The 13,521-nt window shown below is 43.6% G+C and overlaps 1 protein-coding gene across 4 annotated transcripts in view; it reads left to right on the top strand.

Moving 5' to 3' along the window:
* The first annotated feature begins 9,146 nt into the window (after positions 1-9,146).
* Positions 9,147-13,521, top strand: part of XYLT1 (xylosyltransferase 1) — a 177,466-nt gene continuing 173,091 nt past the window's right edge. For all 4 annotated transcript variants that reach the window (XM_030957983.1, XM_030957982.1, XM_030957981.1 and 1 more), the window contains exon 1: positions 9,147-9,577. In XM_030957983.1, coding sequence (XP_030813843.1) covers positions 9,356-9,577 — 222 coding nt within the window. In that variant the 5' untranslated portion in view covers positions 9,147-9,355. The remainder of the gene's footprint in view (positions 9,578-13,521) is intronic.

The raw sequence follows: 13,521 nt of genomic DNA, 5'->3' as shown, positions 1-13,521 counted from the left end.
TTTCTCCTCCACAAGATTTTTAATTGTTCCTGCGACACTTGTGCTTGGTCAACAGTAATATTTTGCAGGTTAGTCCGGAGGAGGAAGCAGATGGCGATGTGAAACAAAGAACAGCAGAGCCAGAAGTGTTTCTCCATGTTCAGAGTGCTCATTTTCATTTCTCCATAGTAAGGCTAAGTGTTTTTTTAGCCCTTTTGCACAATTACTTAGAAACCCAGGGAGGGGTTGCTGTTTTCACTCATTTCCACTTCCTTTCCAGTCCAGCTGTGTCAGAGGACAAGATCACCATTCTCAAATAGTCTTCACTGCTCTGAAGGAGAGAAGTTTGTGAGAGTGCTGCCTAATAGGCTTCTGACAGAGCCAGCTGGGTAAGTTTAAAATTTATAAATGGATAGTCCGAGCTATGTCAGACAAATTTGCTTGAGGAATTGTAGGAGTGTTCCTGTAAATGTTTTCAGTAGAATTATCTCCACCAGGGAATGGTGTGTCAAGTACTATCAAGCCTTGGAGGATGTAAGAAAAGTAAGTTGGACATGTGATTCAAAGATACAAAGGCTCAGAGCTTGCCACAGTACTGCTTTTAGGGGGATGGCCAAGACCCTAAGAACAGGCAGCAGTGTTTTGCAAAAGAAGGGTTAGAAATGTTAGGCCAATGTGAAGCTAAGAGCTGGTGCCCCTGCAGCCAGAGCCCAGGGTAGGTATGGCACCAGCCTCTGACTGCTCTGGGTCACTTGCATTGCTGTAAGTCGGGAGCCAGCACAGTGAAGTCCAAAGATGCCCTGCTGTAAGAGCAAAATCAGGCATTTTTTCCATGTGCTGGGATTTATTTCCTGTTCAGGATTTACAGTCATCTTTGGCAATTGCTTCTTGCAGCCACAAAACCAAGTATATACTATACTGAAGCACAGCAATAACAAGATTTGAATGTCATTAGGGGCTGCTCCTACACATCTTGTATTAAAGCAGCGCTAAGTGTTTAACCCATGAATAGAACTCCTATTATCTTTGCTTTTGAAACCTCAGCATAGATCACTTAACCACTCTGCAAGAAATCCCATGAGAGACCAACAACAGCAGGGAACAAAGTCGAGCAAGAAATAGCAGATTGTATCTTCTAGATCTTTTAAAATACATTTTTCATATGAGTGCAGGCAACTTGAATATTACTCCTAATATAGATTAACTTAAGACAGATTTTTGCAGAGCATGAGGCTCTGAGAATTTGGCCAGATAGTTTTTTCACTGAAAAGCTCTGCCAATTATATACAGCACAAAGTGGAGAATAATGCATGAAATGCATAATATGCCTTTTTCTTATATGCCTTTTTCTTCACCACATGTGGCTTAAAAATAAATTATACAGATCCTCTTTGCTTTTTTCATCTGTGCTCAGGTAAATCTAAGTCTGAGGTAAGAATCTGTTCCAGTGGAGCTCATCTAGCAGAATGAGCTATCAAATTTGTTGGTTCAGTTTCCAGGCAAGAATGTGGCCATTTGAGAAGTTTCAGGATTGTGGAGGATCAGCTATAGTCTCATCAACAGTTGTGTGAATCTGGAGGGTCAAGGTTAAGAAGGTAAAAGCAATGTGAGATCTGCCTGTATATAACTTTCTGAGAAGGAATTTAGAGCCTCTTTTTTGGCTAACAGGCAAATTACCTTATTCACTAAATTATATTTTATGAATAGTAGCTGATCTGCATAGCATCATTTTGTAAGGCTTTAACTCAGCAAAGCTCCTAAGTACATATTTTGATTGAAGCCCTTGCATATCCCAAATATTTTATTGTAATATTTTTCAGCAAAAGAAAGATCTAATGCAAAACTTTACTTTCACTAATCAAGAAAGGTGTGTGCCACTATAACATCAAATTGCAATACTAGAAGCCATCCCAGGGCAAAAGAGCCACATGTCACAAGTCACTTTGTTGAAAATGCAGATTTGTGTTGAAGTGGATCATTTGTGTGCTGTCAAAATTTACCACAATTCAGAAGTTGGATTAAAATTCATCATAACATTTTTTTTGATCTTAAGGGCGACTTGCACAATATATACAAATAACTTGTTATATGGACTTTCTAACGAATTTATCTTATACTGTAATTTGGAGAATGCTTGAATTGTTTTAAGAGCACAGTGTAATCACTTAGGGTCTACTTATTTTCCCTTTCACTGAATCATATTTAGTTTATTTTCTTAATTTTCTCTGCCTGTACAAGAAATGTAACACCTTTTATCATCACTCCTGGGGCAAAGTATTGCAATTTAAATTCCAATCCCTAATCTGTATTCTGTGAGCTACACTTTAATCCATGGCATCTACTTGTCTATTCAAAAGGCCTATACATGTATATCCTGGGTTTTGTGCATAGAGGCATTTAGGTATTTGAACAATTCTGCAATGCAGCATGTGAGGTACACAGGCAGGTGTCTCCTGCACATCACCTCACCACCACAACAATGGCAAACACTCCCTGGCCTTTTGGAGCAGAATGTTCTCCAGGTGAGTTGTCAGATTTGTGTCATACTCACAACTTAATAATGAAACAGGTGGAAGGAAGCAGTAATTTCAGCACTGAGTTGTCATGGCAAGAACTGTACTATTCAAAAGGTAGAACTGCAGTCATGTAAGTATCTCCATCTTATAAGGCAGACCTGAATGCAAGAGAAGCAGCAGAATTTAGTTTCTCCCTCAGTGAGACCAGAGAGAAAACAAGTCTCTGCCTCCAGCAGCCCTCACTGAAGAGTCAGCACATCCACAGTGCTTCTATGTGAGATGAGTATCAATTTTAAAAACTGATGGAGCTGCAGTGGCGGGCACCAAACCATGTCCTCCTTAAAAGTGGTTACAACAGTATGTGCAGTACTGTGGTGTGAGTGGGCCATGTCCATGCACAGCTGATTTGTGCAGCTGCAGGCTGACACACCAGCACACAAACCACTGATTACAGGTGTGTGCAAGCCAGCACTGCACAGTAGCCTCTGCTCAGGCACGGTCAGCAGCACAGCTCTGCTAATTGCAGGGAGCTGGTGTGTTTTGTGTGAGGTTGCTGATGTGGACAGATAGGTTTACCAGCTCTTTTTCCTCCCAGCCCTCAAGTTCATCAAAGCAGAAATAATTATGAAGCCCAAACCATACAGAACAACACTGGGATTAGCTCAGTTAGTTGGAGCATAGTGCTAATAGTGCCAAGGTTGTGGGTTGGATCTCTGTATGGGCCATTCACTTAAGAGTTGGACTTGATGATCCTTGTGGGTCCCTTCCAGCTCAGAAGATAAAATGCATGACACAGTCATCTTTGCCATACATGGACTAATGCCTTACTTCAAAAAAAAAAGCCTGTATTTCTTTTAAGGCACATCAAATACCTTGTCTGAAAACTCCCTTTTCTTGTAGCATCCAAATTACAGCCAAACAGGTTTTTGCACCTGCTTTTGCTAATGACTTTCTAAATACAGAAAGATTAATGATAGTTATCAAGTTTGTTTGCTTAAATTTGTATAATTGTCTTTGCTCTGTAATATCCCACATAGCCCATGGTGTTGGCAGACCAGTGTCAGAGGGAAGCTGAAACGTTATTTTGCCAGCTCAGCTGTTAGAATCTGCATCAGGAAATGAGGCTACCTGTTCAGTTCCCCTCTCCCAGGGAAAATGGCACAAATGCATTTCCCCCCACTCCCTGCCCCGGGAAGCTTTGTCTGAGGGTTTGGAGACTTTATGCAGAAGCTCAGGCAAATGTCCCTGTCACACACTGGTAGAGTCCCAGCCCCACCTGACACATTGTGCTCTGTGGGACTGCCCAGTGTGTACAAGGGACACGAGTGCATCGGTGGTAGCAAGTGATCTGTTGAGGCTGCCATGCTGGGTTTGACATACATCATAAACAATGTTTCCTGACAGAAAAGCTGATTTATGTTAAATCAACTACCACAAAATGGCTGTTTATGAAGAACAGTCACACTGTTTAATCAGATATGTTTTCAGAGCAAGCTTTCATACAGATGAATTTGTATCGTATCAGGAGGTTAAGAATAAAACATTATCTTTAAAATACTGTATTTTCCAGTGTTAGGAAAAATGAAGGACTATTGAAATCTTTAAAACCTTGTTTCCTTTCTAGTTATTCTTCCACCAGCAAGTGATAGCAATATCTCAGTAGAAGTTTAGACACATAGAACATGTTCCAGGTGATTACTGGGATAAATCTCTACATATAATTTGCACAGGTATGTCATCATAGTAAATGTAGTCTAAAAACTGTTGGGTGTTCTGAAAAACTGGCTGATCATGTAAACACAACCTACAAAGTCGCTCTTAGTGAAAAAGTCTCTTTATTCCATCTCTTCTCCTCTGATTACCTTCCTTTGTGTACCACTATGTCTTCTTCCATCAAGTGGACAGAAAAAAAATCAAAACCTAGGATGGAAGCCCAAGCCAAAGAAATCTTCTGCATCTAAACAAAATGATATTTGCAACAGGCAGTGGTTAGTTCTAATTTAGATAATCCAAAGTGGGTCACCTTCATGAGTCTTCCAGACTTTCCAACTTAGCAACTCAGATGGATAATAAAACAATTTTTAGTTAATGAGAGAACATCAGAAAAAAAAGAACTGCAGGAAGCTGTGAACTGCAGTATCTCCTCACTGAGACAGAATGCCACATGGCAAGAACAGATGGGTAATCCTTCCGTGATTATCCTCGACCACTGGCTGAAAGAAAAAGCTGTCACAACATGGAGGGCTGTATATAAAGTACATCTACAGCCATTTCCCCTCATTGATAGTAAAAGGTTTTATATGCAAGAGATTATAAAGAAAAAGGGACGCTTTAATGTGATGGTGAAGGGAATAATTCTTCCATTTTCCTTCACTTCCTGAAGTGGAGCATATGCCAAGGTCCTGAACTAAATTTATCTCTCAGAAGGAAGGTGTAATATACATTCCACATCCATATCAGGTATTTCATACAAACTGAACATAGAACCTGCTTTTATTGTCTTTGAATCCTGACACAGTATGTTCAGTTGATAATTTATAGACAGTGTTACCAGAATGAAATATTGGTGTCAAAAATTTGGCTTTTGCATATTCATTGACACCAGAGTTTGCATTTGTAATGTGGCAAAATGAAACCAGAGTGGATTAAGAAAGGTTTTCTGGAATCTCAAGTTTTACAAAACCACCAGTATGGAAGGCATTTCTTGCGTGCAATGGTCATATCTCCTTTGACTTTAATTCTGTCCATTCACATAAGAGAGAACCTGAATTTTATAACCCACTTGGAGATGCCTGATGTAAAATGAGTACCTGGCAAATAATCTTGGTTTTGTTTATGAAAACAAAATATGAAAGAGTGCATATCCATGGTACAGGATACCTGAGTGGTGAAGAACACACATGTAAACCAAAGAATGACTGAATTGCAGAACATGAAGTTAATGGTGGTTCTGTGGTTCCAAAAAAATCAAAATACACTTCCTCTACCTTTTAAGTCTAGCAATATACCAGTGTTTAAAATCAAAAAGCAATGTTTTGGGAATTTGTTGCAGAGCAGGCAGTGACCTGTAGTCTGAGATGGTGAAATTCTCAAGGAGTAATTCCTTACCCTGTTTTGCTCTTTCAGATTTGATGCTTAGACTAGTAAGACTGCCAGACTCCCAGGGAAAAGGTCTATGTCCTCCATATGCACTAAAGGGATTAGGAGTCTCGTGTTGTTCTGGTAGTGGTGGAAGGAAAAAAAAAAAAAGAAAGACTTTGTCACTTCAGGGAAGAAGCCCAGTCTTTAGAAGACATTGCTACTGCAGATTACTCATTAAACACTCTCATGGCCTATTTCCAACCTTTTCTATTCCTAAGGCACATTCCTTAGGTGCTGTGATTTTTTGATATCATAGGAATATACACAAATTTGCTATTTGTTCTGTATTCTTCACAGATTTTAAGACTGATATTAGAGATACTCTTTCTTAGATAAATCAGTTCACTCACCTTTTCCCCCTTCATCTTACAACATAAGATCCAAAATCTAAATTTTGGTGTGATAAGGACTTGACTGTTTTTAAGAAAAATGCTAATCTTCACTCTGAAATAACTTAGTCTTGCAGTGATTACAGAATGTGCTTCGGAGCCGCCTATGAGTCAGGCTGTGAGTTGGAGTTCAGATAAGCCTGCAGTGTTTGTTCACCAGATGGACCATAAGCTCTGCAAAGTAGAGCAAAGGATATTGCTTATTAACACTGCTCCCAACTTCACTTATTTCTTTCTACAAAGTCTGGTTACTTGATGCAATTTTAGACTGTATTTACACTGTTAGGAGGAGGAAACAATTTTTTTTATAACAGGATAGGCAAATCTAGCAAAGTAGATCAGACTAAAATGGAACTGAGTATGGTTCCTTTATTACATCATTTTAAGTAGGCAAGATTGATACCCTCCACTTCTCAAACACACCCACACTGAATTTACATACCTGTGCACTGGCAAAAAAATATTTAAAGCAATTGTCTTGGGATTTTGGAGCAAATTGGCCCAGTCACAGTTGTTACCTGTGCTTAAAACACCATCTCTTTGACAGTTATGTGCAACCAACATAATACTTATATAAGAGTCAAATCTGTTTTTTCTCTTATATACTTTGTGCTAGATACTAATTCTTACCTAACATGGGGAATTTTCAGAGTGGTAACTCTCTCAAGTGTCTTCTGTGTAACCTGATTAAATATTTTCTGATGCAACACAGCTCAATCAAGCTGCCATTATTCATAAATGTTATAATAAGAAAATTAATTTAACAGTTTTATGCAATTTCTGAATTTATTTTTTTCTTTGGATTGGTACAGTTAATTTCTTCAGTTGCTGTGATTTTTTTTTCCATCTTCATATTCTCAAGATGTTCAACCTTGCCCTTTCCCCTTTTTAGTCTGAATCAGCACAAGAAGAAAAGTAAGTTATTAGTTATATTCTCTTCTTCTATTTGGCTGTTTTCTTTAGCTCAGAAGAAGGATGTTCTGAACAGTTAGTGATCATTGCTTATACCACAGTTTCAAAAATGAAAGCTATACCTACTGCAATGTCCTTTCCAGATTTTACATGTCCCTAAATATGGGGAAAGGAGGATGTTGAAGGAGGAGGAGTCTGCTCCTCTCTCTGCTCTGCTTTTTCTGTCAGTGCAGAAGTGTCTCATGCAGGGGCTCCCACCCATACACAGGGCTGATTTTATACTGAAGACTCAGATCTTTATGGCCTATAAATTATTGTGGTTTGGATACAAATCTTCTCTCCAGAAGGGCTTTCAGTAGGACATGTGTGAGACTGAGCATGCACTGCTGTTCCTCACTGTCCTATCAGTCACAGTAATTGTACACAGAGATTAGGAACACCCAGAGACATTTTCCAGCATATATGTTACCCCATAAAATCTGGAGGAAATTTTCCAATAGGTCATAAAAATTTTAAGAACCATGGATCACAAGTTCATCACAATTACTGCTGTGCTCCTTTTATAGAAAGCAGTGTTGCCCTATGCTGAGGTATTGCCTGCCTTGGATGTTGCTGTTAGGGCTTTTAGCCATTTTAGGGTATCCATGGGAATGGGTCTCTCATTTCCCAATGAGGCATGCAGGACTGGAATCAGGTCCTGAGGCTCTTGGGAGTGCTCGGTCATTTGGCCTGTTCAGAGCCTGTTTCTTTTCTGGCACCATGAGCACCTCCTGCCATCTACAAGCCCAAGATAAGGCTGCAGGGAACAATCATTTACTAGGACCATAACTTCCTTTTGAAGAGAAAAGCATTTAATCCCAAATAGAAGATGCTTTTATCCTATATTTGCCAGCAAATTTGCTTGACTGTGTTTACAATGCCCAATTATTTGATAGTTCGGAACAAAAATGATCCATCATCTTCTCAAGCTGTGCAGAACCTGTCAGAATATTCAGGAACATTTTGAGCCTTTTTCATTTCTTTGTTCGAACAGCTCACTTCACTGTACTCTGGGACTAGCAAATCTGATGCACGTGCAACTGGTGTGGAAGCCTGACACAGTCAAAATTTGTTACCACGGGCTCTCTGCCATCACCCCAGCTGGCAAAAATGGGACACGGTTCCAGTGCATGAATGGAAGGTCGGCCAGACGATGCTCTGCTGTCACACAGGAGGAGCCTTTCTGGGCTGACTTTCCTGGAAGTTACTAATGATGTATTTTGACCTCCCTGTTTTAGAGATGCCTTGCAGCCAGCGATACTCAGAGAGTGGCACTCCTTGAAACTGACATGTGCTTCATCTGCTTGTGAAATGTTGCAACGAAAGATACCTCCTGTAAAATTTTATTTGTAGCCTCACTGGATCATTAGGAAAATCCCATTAATAAAGGATGCTTCTGAATCTTATTACTTGTTTCATTTTCTTCAGATCAGAAACTAAAGCACTTCCAATGGAAACAAAATCCCGCTGGTCTGTGCAAATCCTACCTGGCAACTGTTCTTACCAGGAGACAATATTTTTTACCTTTGGATTTGGTTTGTAAAGTGGAATTAGGCTTAGAAAACGAAGCACTGTGCAGGCAGATTAAAAAGAACTCCCTACTTCAGTCCTATCATCAGATAATGAGATCTCTCAGATTAGAAAGCCAGTATCAGTACGGGAAAAAAAGGCAGCTGAACTCGTCCGTTATGTTCACTTTTTGAGACACTGGGCGTTCAGTTACAGCTGCCTTGAGCCTGGTCCTTGCAGACCTCACCGGGCTGCGGAGGTGTTGCACCTTGCTCTCGCTCTCAGTCCGCTGAGGTGAGATGATGCCAGGGACCTTTTGGATTCAGGAAAAAAAAAAAAAAAAAAACAACATCAGTCTGGGGAAATTTGGGCCCTTTTTGCCGGTGAGCGGTCCGCAGGCGGGGGCTGCCGCCCGCCAGGTGCCGCGGCCCGGCGCGGTGAGGCCGCGCTCCCTCAGAAGATGGCAGTCACCGCCCGCCCGCCGCCGGCCGCCCCCTCGCTCCCTCCCGCCCGCCGGGAGCCGCCACCGCCCCGCCCCGGCCCCTTCCCCTCACGCAGCGCCGGGGCCCGCCGAGCCCCCGCGCCGCTCCTCCTCCGCCTCCAGCCCACCCTCCTCCTCCTCCTTCCTCTTCCTCCGCCAACCCCACCCCTGGCCCCGGGCCGGCCCGGCCGCGGGCTGCCGCGCCGCCAGGGCTCCCCGCCGGCTTCCCCCATCCCCACGCGCCGCGAACACCTCCTCCTCCTTCCCCCCTCCCTCCTTCCCCACCTCCGCCCTCCTCCTGCTGACGTCTGGCTCTGCCCGGCTGAAAACTCGGTGCCGCGGCGGATGCGGCGGCTCTCGGGAGCGCGGCGGCGGCAGCAGCAGCGAAGATGGTGGCGGCTCCGTGCGCCCGGCGGCTGGCGCGGCGCTCCCGCTCGGCGCTGGTGGCGGCGCTCACCGTGCTGCTCCTGCAGACCCTCCTCGTCTGGAATTTCTCCTCCCTCGACGCCGGCGAGGAGCAGCGCGGCGGCCGCGAGAAGCGAGACCGCGGCGGAGAGCAGCGGGGGCAGCCGCAGCGGCGCGGACCCGCCGCCCCGCACGGCAAGGCGCTGGTAGGCGGGGAGCGGGAGCGGCGGTGTCTCACGGCGTCTGGCGGCGCTTCTGCCGGGACTGCGGCGCGGGCAACTTGGGGAAGCCGCCCCGGGGCTCGCGTTCCCGTTCCCGCGTGGGCGCCTCCCGCAGGTGCCGCGGTGCGGGGCCGGTGCTGCCCCGGTCCGGCGGGAGCGCCCGGGGGGCCGCGGGGCAGAGGCAGAAAATGCATCCGTGGGATCCTCTCCCTTCCCCGAGAGAGGCGTCTCTCGTCCCATTGCCCGCGCTGCCTGCCGCGGGCATCCCAGCATCCCCGAAGTTGGCGGGAGAGCCGCTTGCCCCACACCGTCCTGGGGGTTTGTTTTAGTGCTACTTTGCTTTTTCCACCCGGTAAAGCGCACAGGGGCTATTCTTTATTGCACAGCTCTAACAGGCCCGGGAGGTCACGGGCAGTGAAATGTAATGCAATCATTTTATTAACCGCTGACAACTCAGGGATACTGAAACTATGCCCACACAGGATGAGGACCTTGTCTTTTATCTCATTCTTTCGCAAACTCTCTGGTTTTCATTCAAATTACTCAGGCCTGAAACCAGAAGGGGTTGCAAATCTGGCTCTATTGCCAGTTGAGTTTTCTATTTTTGAATTTTCTATTTTTGAATTTTCTATTAGGCATGTGAAAAAGCAAATTAACAGTGTTCTTGCAGACCTCAGAGATGTAATACCAGTACCAGTATTCTCCAACTCAGGAGAAGCTTCCTTTGATTTTCATTTTATTCTTTCAGCAATAGGTTTACATTAAGTACGTGATACCTCTGGAAGTGCGTGCTTAGTTTTGTCAATTTTTGTATTTTTGTTTACATCCTTGAGGGAGAAAGCAGGAACTTGGGGCTCAGAGGTGATTTACCCTTGTAAATTACAGTGAGTGGTTTGGCCTGAAAAGGCTGCAAAGAGCTGAGCTCCCAGCACACGAGTACTCCATCACTGACGTTTGGGACAACTTGTAGTACGTACCCATCCACTGAGTGCAGATCCTGCTCTGCTTTCTAGATGTGAAAATTAAAATTCTAGTTTACTGAATTCAGTTTTGTTTCTACACATAATCTTATCTTGGTATTTGCTGTGTTCATAAATGTAGCTATTTAAGCTCCACTATTTTTCCTCTATCGCCTTGCCCTCTGCCTCTTTTCCTGTCCATCAATCCATCAAGTCTTTTATGCTTTCATCTCTCAGTCTTGTCCAGCTTTTCCTTCCTGATCTCTGCACTGTGGGTTATCCAGGTTGGCAGACGCTGTTACCTGGGCAGGCAGGGGGCCGGGAGAGGGCAGGCTGCACCTGGAGCTTCAGCCCCGCTTCCCAGCTCCCCAGACTTTCTAGGAAATGATCCCCTTCTGTGGGCTCAGGGCTGTGTTGGAGCATGTTCTCTAAGCAGTTGTCCTACAAATGTCCTGGCACAGTGTCCAGTTTTGCTCTGGATGTGCTGGAATGGGTGCTGGGTTCGGGTCGAGAGCTCATTGTTTCCGTGCTGGCCACACGCAGACACTGAATGTGTTTTGATGCTGGCAGTTATGAATCATGCCTTTTGCATACAGTTTTGATCAAAGACCTAAAGATGGAGCACTGGGGTTCTGAATGGAAAACATGCTTTAAAACACATGCTGAGTGCACCTATTTTCTCCTCATTATCTAAATGACTGGTATGGATCGCACTGGGCTGTGCCACAATGCCTGACTTTGATATTAAAAAAATAAAGAAATGCTCAGAGCAAGTGGCAGGGCACTTAACAACACTTTGTCTAGAGGTGATTTGGCAAGGCTTCTTCAAGATGACTTTATGGTACTTGTGGTTTTGCTTAGCCTGCACACCGGGAAGGGGCCGCCATCCTTAAAGTTACTTTGTCAGAACACAAAACCTCTCACTTAAGTATCCATCTATTGGCTGCAATGTGTGCTTGGCGGAAAAGTGACAGGGAAATTGTCTTTGTGCAGCCTTCTGCCTTAAAAACTTGGCACCTGTGTTAAATTGGTAGGTGAAGTTACCAGCCTTGCCTATGTTACCAGTCTTGATTTCCGACTCAGTTCACGAGGAAAATCTCTGAGAAATGGAATTGTGTATCATCTGTGCAAAGGAAGATTTTTTTCCTGTTGTGTTGTTTGCACATTAGAATGTAATTTATGTAATATCCAAGCCAAGTTAGTATCCTTCTCAATCTGAGTTTCCCATAGTTTGTGTATGTCAAATTGGTTTGCAACAGTTGGAGAAGCTGACTGGTGTGAATACAGTGGTTCCATTATATCCGCATGTCTTGGGTTAAGCGCATCTGAGGGGCCCTCCAAGGATTTTTCAAAGAATTCTCAGTCTTGCATTTTAACCAAAAATAGTATTAATTTCAATATGTCTTTGGTCTGTGAGTAGAATGGTGAATTTTAAAGCATTTTGAGGAGTATATTTTTGAAAGGCTGCTAAATGTTCATCTGTAATGTAGTACTTGATCATGGTTTTTGTACTTTTTTCACTTGCCCTGCTAACTACACTTATATGAGCCTTTATACTAAATAGTTATGCAAACCAGATTTTGGATACTTGGCAGAAGGCAGTGCTTTTCAAACCTATGTCTGAAAGTTGCCATATGAGGCTACAGTGCTTTTATTTATCTTGTTTTTAATTTATCTCACTCCTGTGTAAAAGACTGAAATGGAGGTCCCTATTTTCCTTTACTGAGTTAGACATAAGTAGTGTGAGGATTTGGTGATTTTGTCTGCAGGAAAAGAAACATAATCCTTTAAACCAGGTGTTTAACATATATTTAGATTTTTATTAAGTGCTGTCAGATATGTGCAATAAGCACTATCATTTGGTAGATAAAATAACATTGTACTGTAGTGAAAGGTTTGCCACTGTACCTGCATGTAATTGAATGGGAACTGCCAACTTGGCAGGAAGAAACAATTTTGAATTGAGCAATTTTGCAACTGAAAACACTCGCTGTGCTAGATCCCCTGACCAGCTACACCTGGAGCTTTCATTAGTCATAAGCAGTTTCCTGCAGTTGTTCCATATTTAATTAAATCAGCTTATAGATATTTCTAAAGTATCAGCTGTATGGTTAGCACTGATTTCAGTGTGTACTTGCAACTGTTCTGGCAGCTGCACCCCTTGCTCAGGCTTTATTCATGAGGCACAACTCAAGTGTCAAAAGCACAGAAGAATTAAGCTCCCTTCAGAGAATGGGTTGATTTTTATGGAAGGGTCTTTATCTTTGAAAAGTGTGCAACAGCTTTTTGTGAAAACACTGTAAGCATGCTGCTCAGTCTTGGGTTTCCTTAGTGCAGCCTGCTGATGGTGGAAGGGGCTGGTGGATGGTGTGTGTTGGGAGCCCAAAGGCAGGAAAATGGGACACAAATCTCTGCTTTGGGGCTGCTGAGGATGAGAGGGATGTGACAGCAGAGCATCTGCTGCTGTGCTGTTGCACTGGCAGGCTGTTGTGCATCACAGGGATGCACTTGTGCTGCCCAGCTGTGGCCCCTGCCTTGGAACTGGGAGTTGAAGGTGCTGTCTGTGGGTACGTGCTGCTCCTTTGTGCCTCCTGCTAGCCTTGGCTTTTCACTGCTGCTTGGTTTGCCGTGAAGCAGAAATGCCAGGGCACTGTTACTGTCAGTTCAGTGAAATACAGCTTTTGCCTGCTGGTGTGGGATCAAAGCATTTCTTCAGTCTGAAATTTTGTGTGTTCTTTTAAAGCAGTGGTGTGTTTCTTTCAGCATGAAGCTGTCAAAGGAACCAAACATATCGATAGCTCAAAATGTTGAGAGCTGTAGAATGAAAAGAAAGTGTGTTTGGGGTCAGTGAGCAGTTTTAATTCCAAGAAAAAGTTAAGCCAGGGGTGACAGTCCTGAGGATCACCAGTGCCTCTCCTTCATTTCATATCTGTAGTGGGAAATGTGGTGTTTCTTCTTCTCCTGGCAGTG

This window comes from Camarhynchus parvulus, chromosome 14 (genome assembly GCF_901933205.1).
Source record: "Camarhynchus parvulus chromosome 14, STF_HiC, whole genome shotgun sequence".
Classification (NCBI taxonomy): domain Eukaryota; kingdom Metazoa; phylum Chordata; class Aves; order Passeriformes; family Thraupidae; genus Camarhynchus; species Camarhynchus parvulus.
Note: the sequence above shows the minus strand (reverse complement) of the source record. Positions and strands in the feature narration are given on the sequence as shown.